The sequence below is a fragment of the Cyprinodon tularosa genome, unplaced genomic scaffold (assembly GCF_016077235.1).
Source record: "Cyprinodon tularosa strain WSP-4 unplaced genomic scaffold, ASM1607723v1 ctg247, whole genome shotgun sequence".
NCBI classification, from domain to species: Eukaryota; Metazoa; Chordata; class Actinopteri; order Cyprinodontiformes; family Cyprinodontidae; genus Cyprinodon; species Cyprinodon tularosa.
In genome coordinates this window covers 954,016-966,627 of record NW_024038917.1, presented here as the reverse complement: position 1 = coordinate 966,627, position 12,612 = coordinate 954,016, and the positions used below count along the sequence as shown (strand labels likewise).

General features: G+C 36.1%; 1 protein-coding gene across 1 annotated transcript in view; it reads right to left on the bottom strand.

Annotated features, from left to right (window-relative positions):
- Positions 1-12,612, bottom strand: part of csmd3b (CUB and Sushi multiple domains 3b) — a 536,357-nt gene that overhangs the window by 115,654 nt on the left and 408,091 nt on the right. The window contains exons 19-20 of the mRNA XM_038288005.1: positions 1,451-1,567; positions 905-1,120 (exon numbers count right to left, since the gene is read on the bottom strand). Of these exons, the coding sequence (XP_038143933.1) occupies positions 905-1,120; positions 1,451-1,567 (333 nt within the window). The remainder of the gene's footprint in view (positions 1-904; positions 1,121-1,450; positions 1,568-12,612) is intronic.

Below are 12,612 nucleotides of genomic sequence, written 5' to 3'. Positions count from 1 at the left end.
CAATTTATATATTGTTTGTATTCCCAGTTGGGCTTTTTGAGTTTGTGTTTAGCAGCATACATCTCAAAATGTAATTGTTTTAGTAGGTTTGAATAACATCCCTTACAACACCTCTCATGTGTTAGATTCTATCAGCTTAGGCTGTGTGGAAGGCTATAAAACATCCTATAGCATGTCACCTCTTTCTTAGAAGGTAGAAGAAGTGTAATTTAGGGACAATTTTTTTTTTTTAAGGGAGTGTAGCCATAAACATTCCTGTCTAAACTCCATCCCCATCACCGGTTGACCTGATTTTAGGAACCTGTTTGCAAGAGTTGGCTTTGAAAAAGAAATGTATACATGTACTGTATCAATAAAACTAAAGAAAAAATAAAGCTCGGAATAAATTTTTGTTTTTTGACTGAATTTGCTAATTTGTTCTATTTTTTTTTTTTTTTTACTCCAAATAATTCAATGTATTCTTTTCACATAGCTATTTAGTAATTGTCTCATTTCACCAGGACATATTTTATTTTATTTTTTTGTCTATTTATTATTTTATTTATCTTTTGTCAGGTCATGTGTTATGATATTTATTACTTTTATCTTTTATTTTTGGCATTGTAACAAGTAGTTATAGCACTGTATACTGTATAGGTCTATTACGGTAGTAATTTTATCAAAGTTAACATTTATTTGTTTTCTATGTTCTGCATAAGTTTGATCTGAGTAACATAATCTATACAGTTCCCAAACATATAGATATTTCTTTTGATACAGTATTTTTTTTTATAATGTTTTATTTAATTGAGTTTTAGATTTAATCTGAATACATTTTATTAAACTCTTTTAGTAAGTAAATGTAGATATATCCTTCAACTTGATATCTAAAATATTAAGACCAGGATATGGTAAAGAGCAGTACCTGAAAAAGTTATGTTGAAGCCCTCGTATGAAATAGAAAAGTCAGAGATGAATCGTAGCTGTGCTTTGAAGTTGCCATAGAGACCAGCATTGATGTTGCTAGGCAACTCATTGCCGGTCAACCGAGCCAGAGGTTGTAGGAAGCTCCCATTCTCAGTTACCAAGAGGTAGTCGTGTTGGTCCTCCAGTTGAAAGGAGTTGAACTGAAACTGGACTCCTGTTTGAAACACATAACAAGATCAATATTAATTTAAAGCATGGTTCTTGCACATCCAATATTCATCAAAGGACATATTTCTACAAAAAAAAAAAAAGAGTCATGAAAAACTTTTGCATAATACATTAGAATTGGCAACTAAATTCTATTTAAGCCATACAAGTTACTTTGGAGTCCCTCCCCGAGTTTGCAGAAACAAAAAGCTTTCAGTGCAAGTTATTTGCTAAGGCAAGGAAACTAACTGGATCCCTGAGCTTTCCATGTCACACTGCCCTGTCTCTCAGTTTGTCTCTTTCTATTAGCGAGTGAGGATCTTTGCAGCTTGCTTGCCTTTCCCATGGCTGACTTCAACAGTCCAGGTACAGTTGAGAGATGAAGGGTAGCTGTCTGGAAAGCCGGGACTGAGGATGGTTCCCCAGGGACCTCTGACATCCCCACCGCACAGAGCTAGATAGATTGAGGGAGACAGTGTGGGAGAGAGGGGAAGAGGCGGAGAGAGATGAGCAGAGACAGGGGAGGGGAGGCAGAGAGAAGGTTAGCATCAGATTGTTGATTGCTAAAACAGATAATGTTTCCCTGTGGACCTTTAATACCACCTCTATGAGGCCTACACACAAATACTGACACATGGTTGCTTCTGGTTGAGCAGATGCAGAGAGAAAGAGAGCAACAGAGGAAGACATAATCTAAGAGCTATGGGTTGATTGCAGTTGCATTCATGGAGGGAAATGAATATTACAACCAATCAGAAATTGAACCTGAATGTGCACTATAATAGGGGAATGGTCTTAGATAAAAGTAATATGCGACACCAATATGATTTTATATGAGGGTAAATTTTATATTTTGCAACAGAAGCAAAATATTGTAATCTTCTGATGCGTTCTGGAAGGGATCAACACTTTGAAAACTTCCATTTACATTAGGCATTTGTGGCAGTGGTAGTCTATAATGCATTTCTAATTCATCATCATATGACCTGTGAATATGTCAGCTTTAGTAGGCCTGCATATAACATGCATAGAATACTAGACTCCTTATGTAGACATAGACGTCTGGATCCAACATCAAAGTGTGTATCAACCTCCCAGCGCCATTTTTTAAAATAGGCATGAAAAGTGGATAGTTTTGCTCCAAGCGGTGAAAGGTCTGTTATTCATTATGCCCTGGGCCATCCCCATGTTTCTGTTTCCATTCTATACTTTGCCATGACTTTGCACTAGATTCTATTAATGTGTAAAACAACTTTAAAATGTTTCACTTAAAAAATGCAAATGTGTTTCCTTTTTGTTAAATAAGAATAAAAACAATGGTCTCATAAATATAATTGCACAAAGGTTCATCTACAGTAGTGGCGTTGTTTAAATTCAGAAGTTAATTGAAATAAGTTTAAGTGTAATGAAAAGAAAAAAAATCCTTTGAGACTTATTTTATTTGTGGTTTGATATTATTTTTTCCTTTAACTTTTAAGTCTACTAAAATGAAATTAGGTTATTAAAAATATAAATAGTAAATCAATATAGGTGATTTTATATTTTATCTATTTGTATAGTCACAGTTTTTTTAAGCCTGCCTGTTTTGCCATTTACTATTCTGTAGACACAGTGTTGTGTTGTTTCTACTTTGAAACTTAGCAAACACATTGTCTATAATTCAAGGGCAATGCATGCAAATGCTTTTGAGGATACAAACAAAACTAACGAGTGATAAAATCTCACCTTTAAGTACATCAGATATAAATCAGCATACAAATAGTAAATGAGTGTGACAAAGTAAGCCAAAGTAAAAAAAAACCTTCAGTATGCCAAACTGTGCTTTGCACAAAGGCCCATAGAGTATACTCCAGCTACTGACCCAGATGTGTGTGTCTGTGTGTGTGTGTGCGTGGGTGTGTGTGTGTGTGTGAGAACTTCCCCACAAAGTGTCTCTGCTGTTGGGTAGGATCTCCCAACTCCAACACTTGAGTGCTATTTCCTCATTGTGCTGTGTGGACTTGAATTTGCATCTGGACAACCAGCCTTTGTCCAATGCGTAGCCTTCTTGGTAGCGTCAAGATAAATAGTAACTTCCAAAGAATCCTTGCTTAAGATAGAATAATATTTGGAGCTTTCCTCAGGTCATAACTCATGTCCTCTGACTCAACCAGGTTGTACCTGTACCACTGGGCTCCATTTCTACTCCAAGACACTTTCAAAAGCCTGTACAAGATAGATCTCTCAGGAAAGTCCTTTCTCTGACCAATGCTCTCCGAGCCTCCTTACAGAATATCTCTTTGGCTCTCGAATCTCAGTCTGCTCCCCTCATGCTGGATCTAACTTCGGAATTTAATCCCAGGTTAAAAAAAAAATGGAATCTTGCTACCAGGCTTCCGTCAAGATCCATTTCTCTAAAACCATTCATTGAAAAAACATTAAGTTATTTATGTTTGAAATACAAAAATGCCTCCTAGTCTGCATCGTCACACTGCACCTTTGCTTGTCCAGAGATCACTATAGCTGAAACATATAACCGACTGAAAGATAAACCACCTTGTAAAGATTAACCTGGCAATCAGAAAACATAGTAGAATGTGCAAGAAAAATACAGAGAAAAAACTAATAAATTTACTAACTAAACCATTATAGTTCTTTGAGCTACCTATGGAGACTGAATGAGCGAGATTAACCACTGAAGAAAAGCAGCATTAGTTTGAGTCCCATGAGTTAAATGAAGAAAATAGGCCTTTACATTGCCCTTGCCCAAATAGGAGGGAAGAGGGAACCCACCAGTAGCAGTAATTAGTAATTGGAATACTGGCCAAATCAAGAATAGCAATTTCTCTTGTTCAGCTCTGCCCAGCACTGTTCTCTTAATTAAGTTTCATTAAAGTCCCAATTAGTAGGTTCAAACCAAGCTCAAAACCTCTTCAATAAGAACCTGATGGACAAGGTCAGCCCCTATTTTCTTCACTTCACGCTACAGCTCTAGAGGGTATTCTATTGCTCATCATTTAACCTTATTCCTAGCAACCTTGACAAGCATTCACACATTTACACTGACAATCTTGAAGATAGAGACACAATAGCTCTATGTGATACTTGTTTGACCCAACATAATGGTAAAAGCTCAAGCAGGGTCCTATTTTGGACTTAATCATCATTAAGGGTCTACATATTTCTAAAACATCTGTAACTGGTGTCACTCTGCCTGACCACTTCAAAATTACCAATGACTTAGTTAGCCAAAGGGACATCATAAGTAGGGATGCACCAAAAAATCAGTCACTGAAACCTATCGACTGATAATGACAGAAAAAAGTGCATTTTCGGCTGATTGACATTTAACACCAAAACAACACAGTCTTGCCAGGAAAAAGAACTACATAACTACTTTGAGTGCTGATATATAAATGACTGATAACCCATCTGTCAGTGAACAATTAAAATAAACTACCTAAACCAAGTCACATTAAATGTGTCTCTAAACCAGCTGTGAACAAAAAGAAAATGAGACCTTTGTGATGTTGTTGTGTTGTCCCTTCCTTAAGAGATATTACTATTTTGTGAGCTTAATACCATGTGCCATGGGATCATCTATGCTAATGTTGTTAGCAGTCTCTATTGTTGACCTTCATTGGTCTGAAACAACATCCCCAAGCAACACATAGCTTTAAGCCTGCAAGATAAAGATAACCAGTGTTCTGGGGAGCCTCATACACACCTTTGAAAAGATAATCTAAGCTTATCAACAAGTTACACACAAGCACTTTATTCATGATTAAATAAAAAGCATATATATTCAGGCTATAAATTTAGCAATTCTATATCATTGCTATTTAACATAATTTAAAGTTGAATACTTCAAACATTCTTTCCAGCACGGATTGTGCATTTTTTTTATTCGTAATTTTTGCATCAGGTACTGTAAAAAGAAACAGGCACAAGCTCATGAAACAAATCAAATGTATGTCATTAAAGTGTTATTAGGTGCAGTGGATGATGCGGGAAACACAACTGAGTGACTACTACTTAAAATGCACAGCTTTCTTGTTATGTAGAAAGCGACCATCTGGACTGCAAATCCCATTTAAGCTGCTGTTAGGATTTTCTTTCTTCTTATAAGAACCCGTTTAACTAAGTTGAAGTTACTTTTTTCTTTTAATAAACAAACTACAAGCAGAAGAAATTGATTTTCAAGTTAATTTTACAATTTTTTGTTATTTTTCATTTCTTTGCTTAAAGCTACAGTGTGTAATAATTACAGGGATATACAGTCAGAAATGTAATATATTATACATAACTATGTTATTTATCATCATCTACGAGCTCAGCCTCTTAACCTTAATATTTGTGTTGCCTTAGAATTCGTTATTTATAATTACATAGGAGCGGGTCTCGCAGCCATGGAGGCAGACATCTTTGCGCTACGGCAGCGCAAAGCCAACAAACTAGTGATTGCGAGATCGCCAAAACGTCACAACGATGTAGAAAAAATAACGGGTATATTTATTATCTTAAGTCTACATTAAATCTATACCCTACACAGACTAATGAAATACTATCTGTAAAATTATCTATGTAAACAAACCTCATCACTTGAGAAGGTAGGTGATGCGGACGTCGTGGAAGACATTTTGTCCCGTAACGCTCGCTGTACTGTTGGGGGGGAGAAGCAGTGGGGGAGAGATGTTCATGTTGCTTGAGTCTGCAGTCTGACCGCTAGATGTCGCTAAAAGTTACACACTGTAGCTTTAAGTGACACTACCAATATTGTTTAAAAAATAAACAACATGGTATTATTACAAAACCGAGCATTAAAGTGTCTAAAAATCATAATGCAAAGAGGCTGCAATTGCATAAATAATCGGTCTAAAAAGCTTAGACTACTATTCTTTATTTGTGAATTTTAAAGTATGGATACTCTGTGATGCAGATTAGTTCTGTTTATTAAAAATAGTTAAGTAGAAACAAAAACATGTCATATCATAACAATTAAAGTAAGGTAAGACCAGGTCTCCTTAAGTTTCCTTGATATATAAAATGGTACTGGACATGCTTTGAGTGTAAAACTACTTCCTTTGGCAAGTGGAACTAAAATTAAGTCAATGTTGTTCTATTTGTTTGATTTGCTACAAACAATGTAACAGGTCAAACAGGGGAATAATGAACAAAACAACCAAAGTTTCAGGATGCTCATGGTCAACTGCTCTGGTTTTAAAAGCATATGGAGAGTAATTGGTGGCAGGGGTTTAAGAGAGAGATATAAAAGAGAAACACAAAACGAGTCTATAAGCATTCACAAACAAAGCACTATTAATATTTTATTTTGTGTTCTAATAAGAAGCTTTTGTTTTTACTTTAGTGAGATGTGTTGAAATTCTAAAATCAAGCTCTCTTCTTTATCATTACTTTCTCCATGTTTCTACTCTATGTTCCTTCTTCAATTATTAATATCTTAAAATGGCTGGAATGGGTTGAATAAAATTAACCCAATCCACAATTCCCTCACATTTGCCTCATTTAAACATTTGATTTAATTAACCAATACGTAATGGCTTAAGCTTTTTGATCAATTACCTAATGTATTCAGCTTTGAAAAAAGTACAACTCATGAACCATTAATGAAAGGAGTTTAATTCCAACATTCAATTTGCCTACTTGGTTTATCTGGCAATTTCCCTCTTGAAATTTATTCACAGACCTTTGTAAATTCTTGGAATGTGCCTCATTTTTATCCCTGCAAATGTACAGTACAACATCAACAACATTAGCCATTAGTACTGTAGGACTTTTTAGGGCTCATTTGCCTCTCCATGGGGATGTTTCCTTAGCTTTAGTGCATTAGTAAACATAGTTTTGATTTATTACCATCTATTTGTATAGATACCTTGCATAGGGGGTCCTGCAGCAATCTTAATTTTCCTTTAATATTTCCAAATGTTATTATTTTTATATATGTATGAAAGAAGTATTCTATTATATTTCTGTGTTAAACAAGTACTACAAAGAACATTAAAAGTGTAAAAAGAAACTGTATTCAGCACAACAATTAATTATCGATGGGGATAAATGAATTGTAACCATGGGGGCCGCGGTAGGGCCAGTGTTTATCTCGGACTGTCTATGTGCATATGGCTGGATGCACTCTGGACAGGTTGCCAGTCTTTCACAGAGACATATACAGACATGCAAGAATGCACACACACACACACACCTAAGGGTATTTTAGAGATGCCAATTAATGGGGCTGGGTATTTTCGCCAAAGTCCTGAATAGATTCGATTTGATTCATACGGTTCTAAATCGATTAATTTCGATTCGATCTGTTTTTAGAATAATAAAAGTGGTTCAACTGTGTTTCAAAAGACTCATGTATTTCATTTTTTCCGGTCATATTAAACACAAAGTGCAAACTTGTAAATCGGATAGTTTAAACTTGAGATGTGAATAAAACTGTCTTAAAAGTGCAAACTTGCTTGTGAAAAGTGAAAAAGCCTCAGTCGAGCAAACAGACGTGACACAGCGGGAACACAGCAGACATGCATTAGCTGCATTATCTCCACTGCACAAACCATATGTGCAGCGTTGTCTGTAACAGCTACAGGGTGTTTTCTGGTCAGACTCCATTTAATAATGTCTTCAATCAACCTATTAGCTATATTTGCAGCTATCTGGCTTGAAGTATTTTGAGTGCATCTTTCCTGCTCATTAGAATGTGAACGTCACGCACGTCATTATAAAACTAATCGATCTCATTCCCTAGACATCGATTTTGCAAAAATGTAAAGGAATCGATTTTAAATCGATTTTTTACCCAGCCCTACCAATTAAGCTATCAGTCATGTTTTTGGACTGTGGGAAAACCTGGAAAGAACCCATGCATATATGGGGAGAACAAGCAAATTAAGTTCAGAAAGACCCCCGGATCAAACTCAGAACCCTCTTGTTGCAAGCCGACAGTTCTACAAATTGCCACTGTGCCGCCCCCACAATAATTGTAATACTCAATACTTTAGAAACTCTTAATCTGATTCGTACATTTAGAAACAATCAACATTGGTCTGTTTTTTCTAACAAAGCTACAATAGTAAAGGGAATGGTGGTTATTTTGAGTGAACTTAATCATTAGAAAGAGTTCATTAAAATGATTTATTCAAAATGCTCACCAAACCATTAACTTCACAGTTTAGCATGGCTTCACATTTGGAGCTCTATTTACAGGGCTTCAAGAGAATTTTCTCTTCATTAAATCTAAAACAGGCAATAAGGATAGCTTTAGGGGCATTAAAGGCATGATCTTTAGAAGGTTTGTGTATCGTAAAACAGGTGAAAATGTCTTTTTTATATGCAGAGTAGATCTTTAAAGAGGGTGAAAAAGGATGTGCAGTTGCAATTCAGTATACAGCATGCATAAACCATCTATTACGTGTTTGCCTTCATTTAGATGCAGATCACATTTAGTGACCAAACTGCGCAAACCTCATGGAGATGCAATGTTAACATTTACTAGTAGAAAGCCATTTCCCACATCATAAACTCAACAGCCGCAGTAGTTTTTGCGTCCTTTTTAATACTGCTGAAGTCAGGTGTAAACCGACACAAATATATGCAGTAACTGTTATCACAAAGGGATAAAGAGATGTTCTGTGCGCAGAAAAACTTATTTAGACCATCAAAATTAACAATAGCAGAATAATTTTAATAAATATATATGGGCTGGCAAACAATCTTTATACAGTTAAACCATGTTTAACTGTTTAAACCCCCATCTTAGTTATCCAATCGAATAGTGCGGCATGTTTATAAAGAAATAGAAAATCAAAAGAGCTTTGGGGGGTAGTGCAATAACAGCTAGTTATTGCACATACAAAAATACCTGCAATTGAACACGTCTTATTTGGAATCTTTGAATATTTTAGGCCCTAAATGTGCTATTCATTATATTGCTTTTGACACATATCCCTGATATTATTCTGCTCCTGACTTTTTGCCTCTTTTCTTATTCTAACTTCATGAAACTTCTGTATAGACTTGGACAGATTTTATTGTCATTTTGTACACACAGTGTATGCAAAAATAAATTTAATTCAGTAAAGCTCTCAAGATATTTCCATTTTTAAATTGCAGCAGAGATCAAATGCAAGTAGCAGTGATAAAATTAAAACATGGTGATCAAATGTCAACATAAGACTGCTATATGATTTACAGTTTCCAACATTCAGCGCTTTTTTTTTTCTTTACTCCTCAATAATTCCATCTCAGTCCGTAAGGTTTTTTGTTTAGTACTTCCTTAATATCACTGGTGATAGAACCTGTGTGAAAGTAGCCTTAGTCTTAGTCATCTCTGTCATCTCATAAGAGCAATCTGCACCTGAAGGCTCATCTTCATAGGCACATTCCAATTCTGATGCAAATGAACAAAATAGTTTTCCTGGGTAGTTGGAGTCTGTTGTTTTGTATGAGTTTATTTTTGTTGTGGTGTCTCTCTGATAACATATTTAAACATTCATGGCCATTTTGTAGATGAAATGTAGCTTATTACCCTGTTCCCTTGTTACTTCCATTTCATATCATGTGCTCAACAACTATATCATTTGTTTCGTTGTAATTTAGGTTGTAATTTTGACACAAATCCTCAACCTGTGTCAAGAAATCCCTGAGACAGAAAGATGACGGGATATGAACTGATAAGACTCCATAGCGCATTGCTCTCAGACCCACAGGTGTTTAACAGGAGGAGGTAAATGTGCATAAATCCCCTTTTTATTAATAACAGCTGTGAACCGCTTTTTGCTTGTCGGCTCTCATCACCGCAAACTGGTGTTAACCATACTGAACAATAACCAACAAAGTCGCTTTTAGGAACAAAATACTTCTGTGAATCTATTCATAATCTGAGATATCACAGCCCAATGCTGCTTGGATATCCTTGTTAATATAATCCACCCATATCAGACCCTAAATGTGAGACCCTAAATGTGTTGTTAATATTTAATTTACAATGGTTACCAAACATATTCATCTGACTTCTCCTCCTCTTAAATAGCCAACCTCGTTCAACCTTTGCTTTTTTCAGCTCTTTTAGATGTAGTTGCCATTGGTTACCATTAAATAACACTGATCAGCTCATTTAAATACTCAATGACATTCATGCATTGCATTGCATGGACCTTTTATAGTTGAATGTGGGCAATTAAAGAGCTAAAGATGAGGTGGAGCCCTGGATATATAATTTTTGAAGAAACATTTCTTGGTTTGTGCATGCAGGTGTTTTAACAAATCAAGATCTTTTTGCACTCTTCATTTTTGGGGGCTTGGATTATGTACACTTTAGGCATGGATTCCATACAATGTTTTATAATGAGACCCCTGATGTTTCCAAAAACACATTGGGTGTTGTGTCTGTGATCTGCCACTCTAGGATTTCTGGTTCTGTTTAGTTTTCACTTTGGGTTTTCAGTTAGGCTTCGATTTATGTTATTCTGCTTTTTACTGTTTTTTTTTGGTGATTTTTCAGTTATCTCCTCTTTAGCATTCCTTAGTCTTTGCTGTGGTTGTATTTTGTCATTCATTGTTTAAAGTTAGCTTTAGGTTATATTTCCCAGTTAAGCTTCATTGCCCCCTAGTGTCGCCTTCCTTCCCATTGGTTTTTCTGCTCATTTTCTGCACACCTGTTCCCACTCAGACCATTACCCCAATCTTTGTCCTGTTAGTCTCCTCCTCACTGTATGTATACCCCTCCACTTCAGTTTGTCTTTACTGGATTGTTGCCATTATGTCATGTATTCATCAGTTCCTGTCACCCCCTGTTAACCCTGTTCTAGTTCTCGTGTTCCTTGGCTGTTTAATTTTGGACATATTTTCCCTGCAATAAATCTGCAAGAACTCATCTCTGCCTCAGGCTCTGCATTTTGGGTCCAGCTACAAACTTTACACATCCTGACAGTCTGTAGCTTAGCAGAAGATGAGTTTATGATGTCACACTCAGTGTCAGTATAAACTGCTACTAAAGCAACACTGATTAACCTGAGTGGATAGCTTAATGCTAACAGTTCAATATTAAAAGGTGTAGGGCTAAAACTTCACAATAAAATGTCCTGGATGACACCGTCTTTTGTTCAGTTTTTTGCTAGATTTTTCAGGGATATGATCTTGCAGCCAGTCCAAATGACTACCTTAAAACAAATGCATAAAACTGCCTTTACAATATTCTGTTTTAGTAAGGTTTGACATTTATTCAACTTGTTTCCAAAAATCAGACTTTGCCCATACAGTAGCTAGTGGAAGCACCTGATTTTTAACTTATCTGGGATAGATGTGGATGTGGTTGAAGAATTATTTCCATTTTTAAGATGGTAATCATCTTCTTTGATCTGTATTATAAATATTTGAATATTTAAAGTTTTAAGTTGAATTAAGGTATGGATACTTTTGCAAAACACTTCATATTTAATATTTTTCCAGTATTACAGTTATTGTGCTTAAATCTTCTCCTCAGAGAACAGAACACACTCTTGCAACCAGGAATGGTAGAGTGCTTCAGAAATGAATGAGCCACTGAGCCATAGTATGCAGGCTGCCACTAAAGTAATGCTGCAGTGGCACATCCGTCTTTTCCTCCCACCTCTCCTGCACCACTGTGATTTGAAGTGAGAAAGACAGGCAAGGAGAAAGACAGGTTTCTCTCCTCCCCTTCTTGTGTGCCTCCCCAACTCACGCTTCTGATTTGAGAGAGAAGAAAGAAGAGGTGACAGCCAACAACGGGTCTCGTCAACCTTACCTCAAACCTCCCTGTGTTCTTGGCTCTCACAAGACAGGAGGTGACAGGGTGCACATTTATAACAGAGCCAAGTGTGCACATGCATGTTTAAAGTGCACAGGCATGTTTAAAGTGCATATTAATGGTAATGTGCACAAAGATGTCTAATATTTTATTTAAATTATTGCATCTGTAAAATTTAAAGCAAATGTGCCTCAAATAGGAAGGTTGCCTGAAAGCCCACAGATTTTCTTTTAAATATTTACTATTTCTTTAGTTCTTTATATTCGTTATAGCAGAAAACTAAAGTTTCAAGCCGATAATTTATCTTATTTTTTTTTGCCAACAAATCTAATCAGAAAAGTTTCTAGATTAAATGAAATTCTGTATCAACAGGTCCATTTTGAGTTTTTCTGTGCCTTAGGAAAGCAGTCATGCACTGATGTCAAGGCACATAATACTGTTTCACTGCCTGCGCCTTGTGTTTTATCTATGGTGTTCGATTAGTCTTGAAAGGCAGGTGGCTGACAGCAGGACACCTACGAGTTGCATGAGCCTTAGCAGAGCAGTATAGCATAAAACTGTAATCATGATACAGCAGTGTTCAGAGGAGAAAAACAAGGAAATTAGTCTTCTTTCTAAAAAAAAAAAATGCCCCTAGCTTTCTCCTTAAATGAAGCCTTTGAATCATATATTTCTACTCCCTTTGCTGGTCCTGTTTGGCCAACATAATAAAACCTAGATAGGTTCCTTCT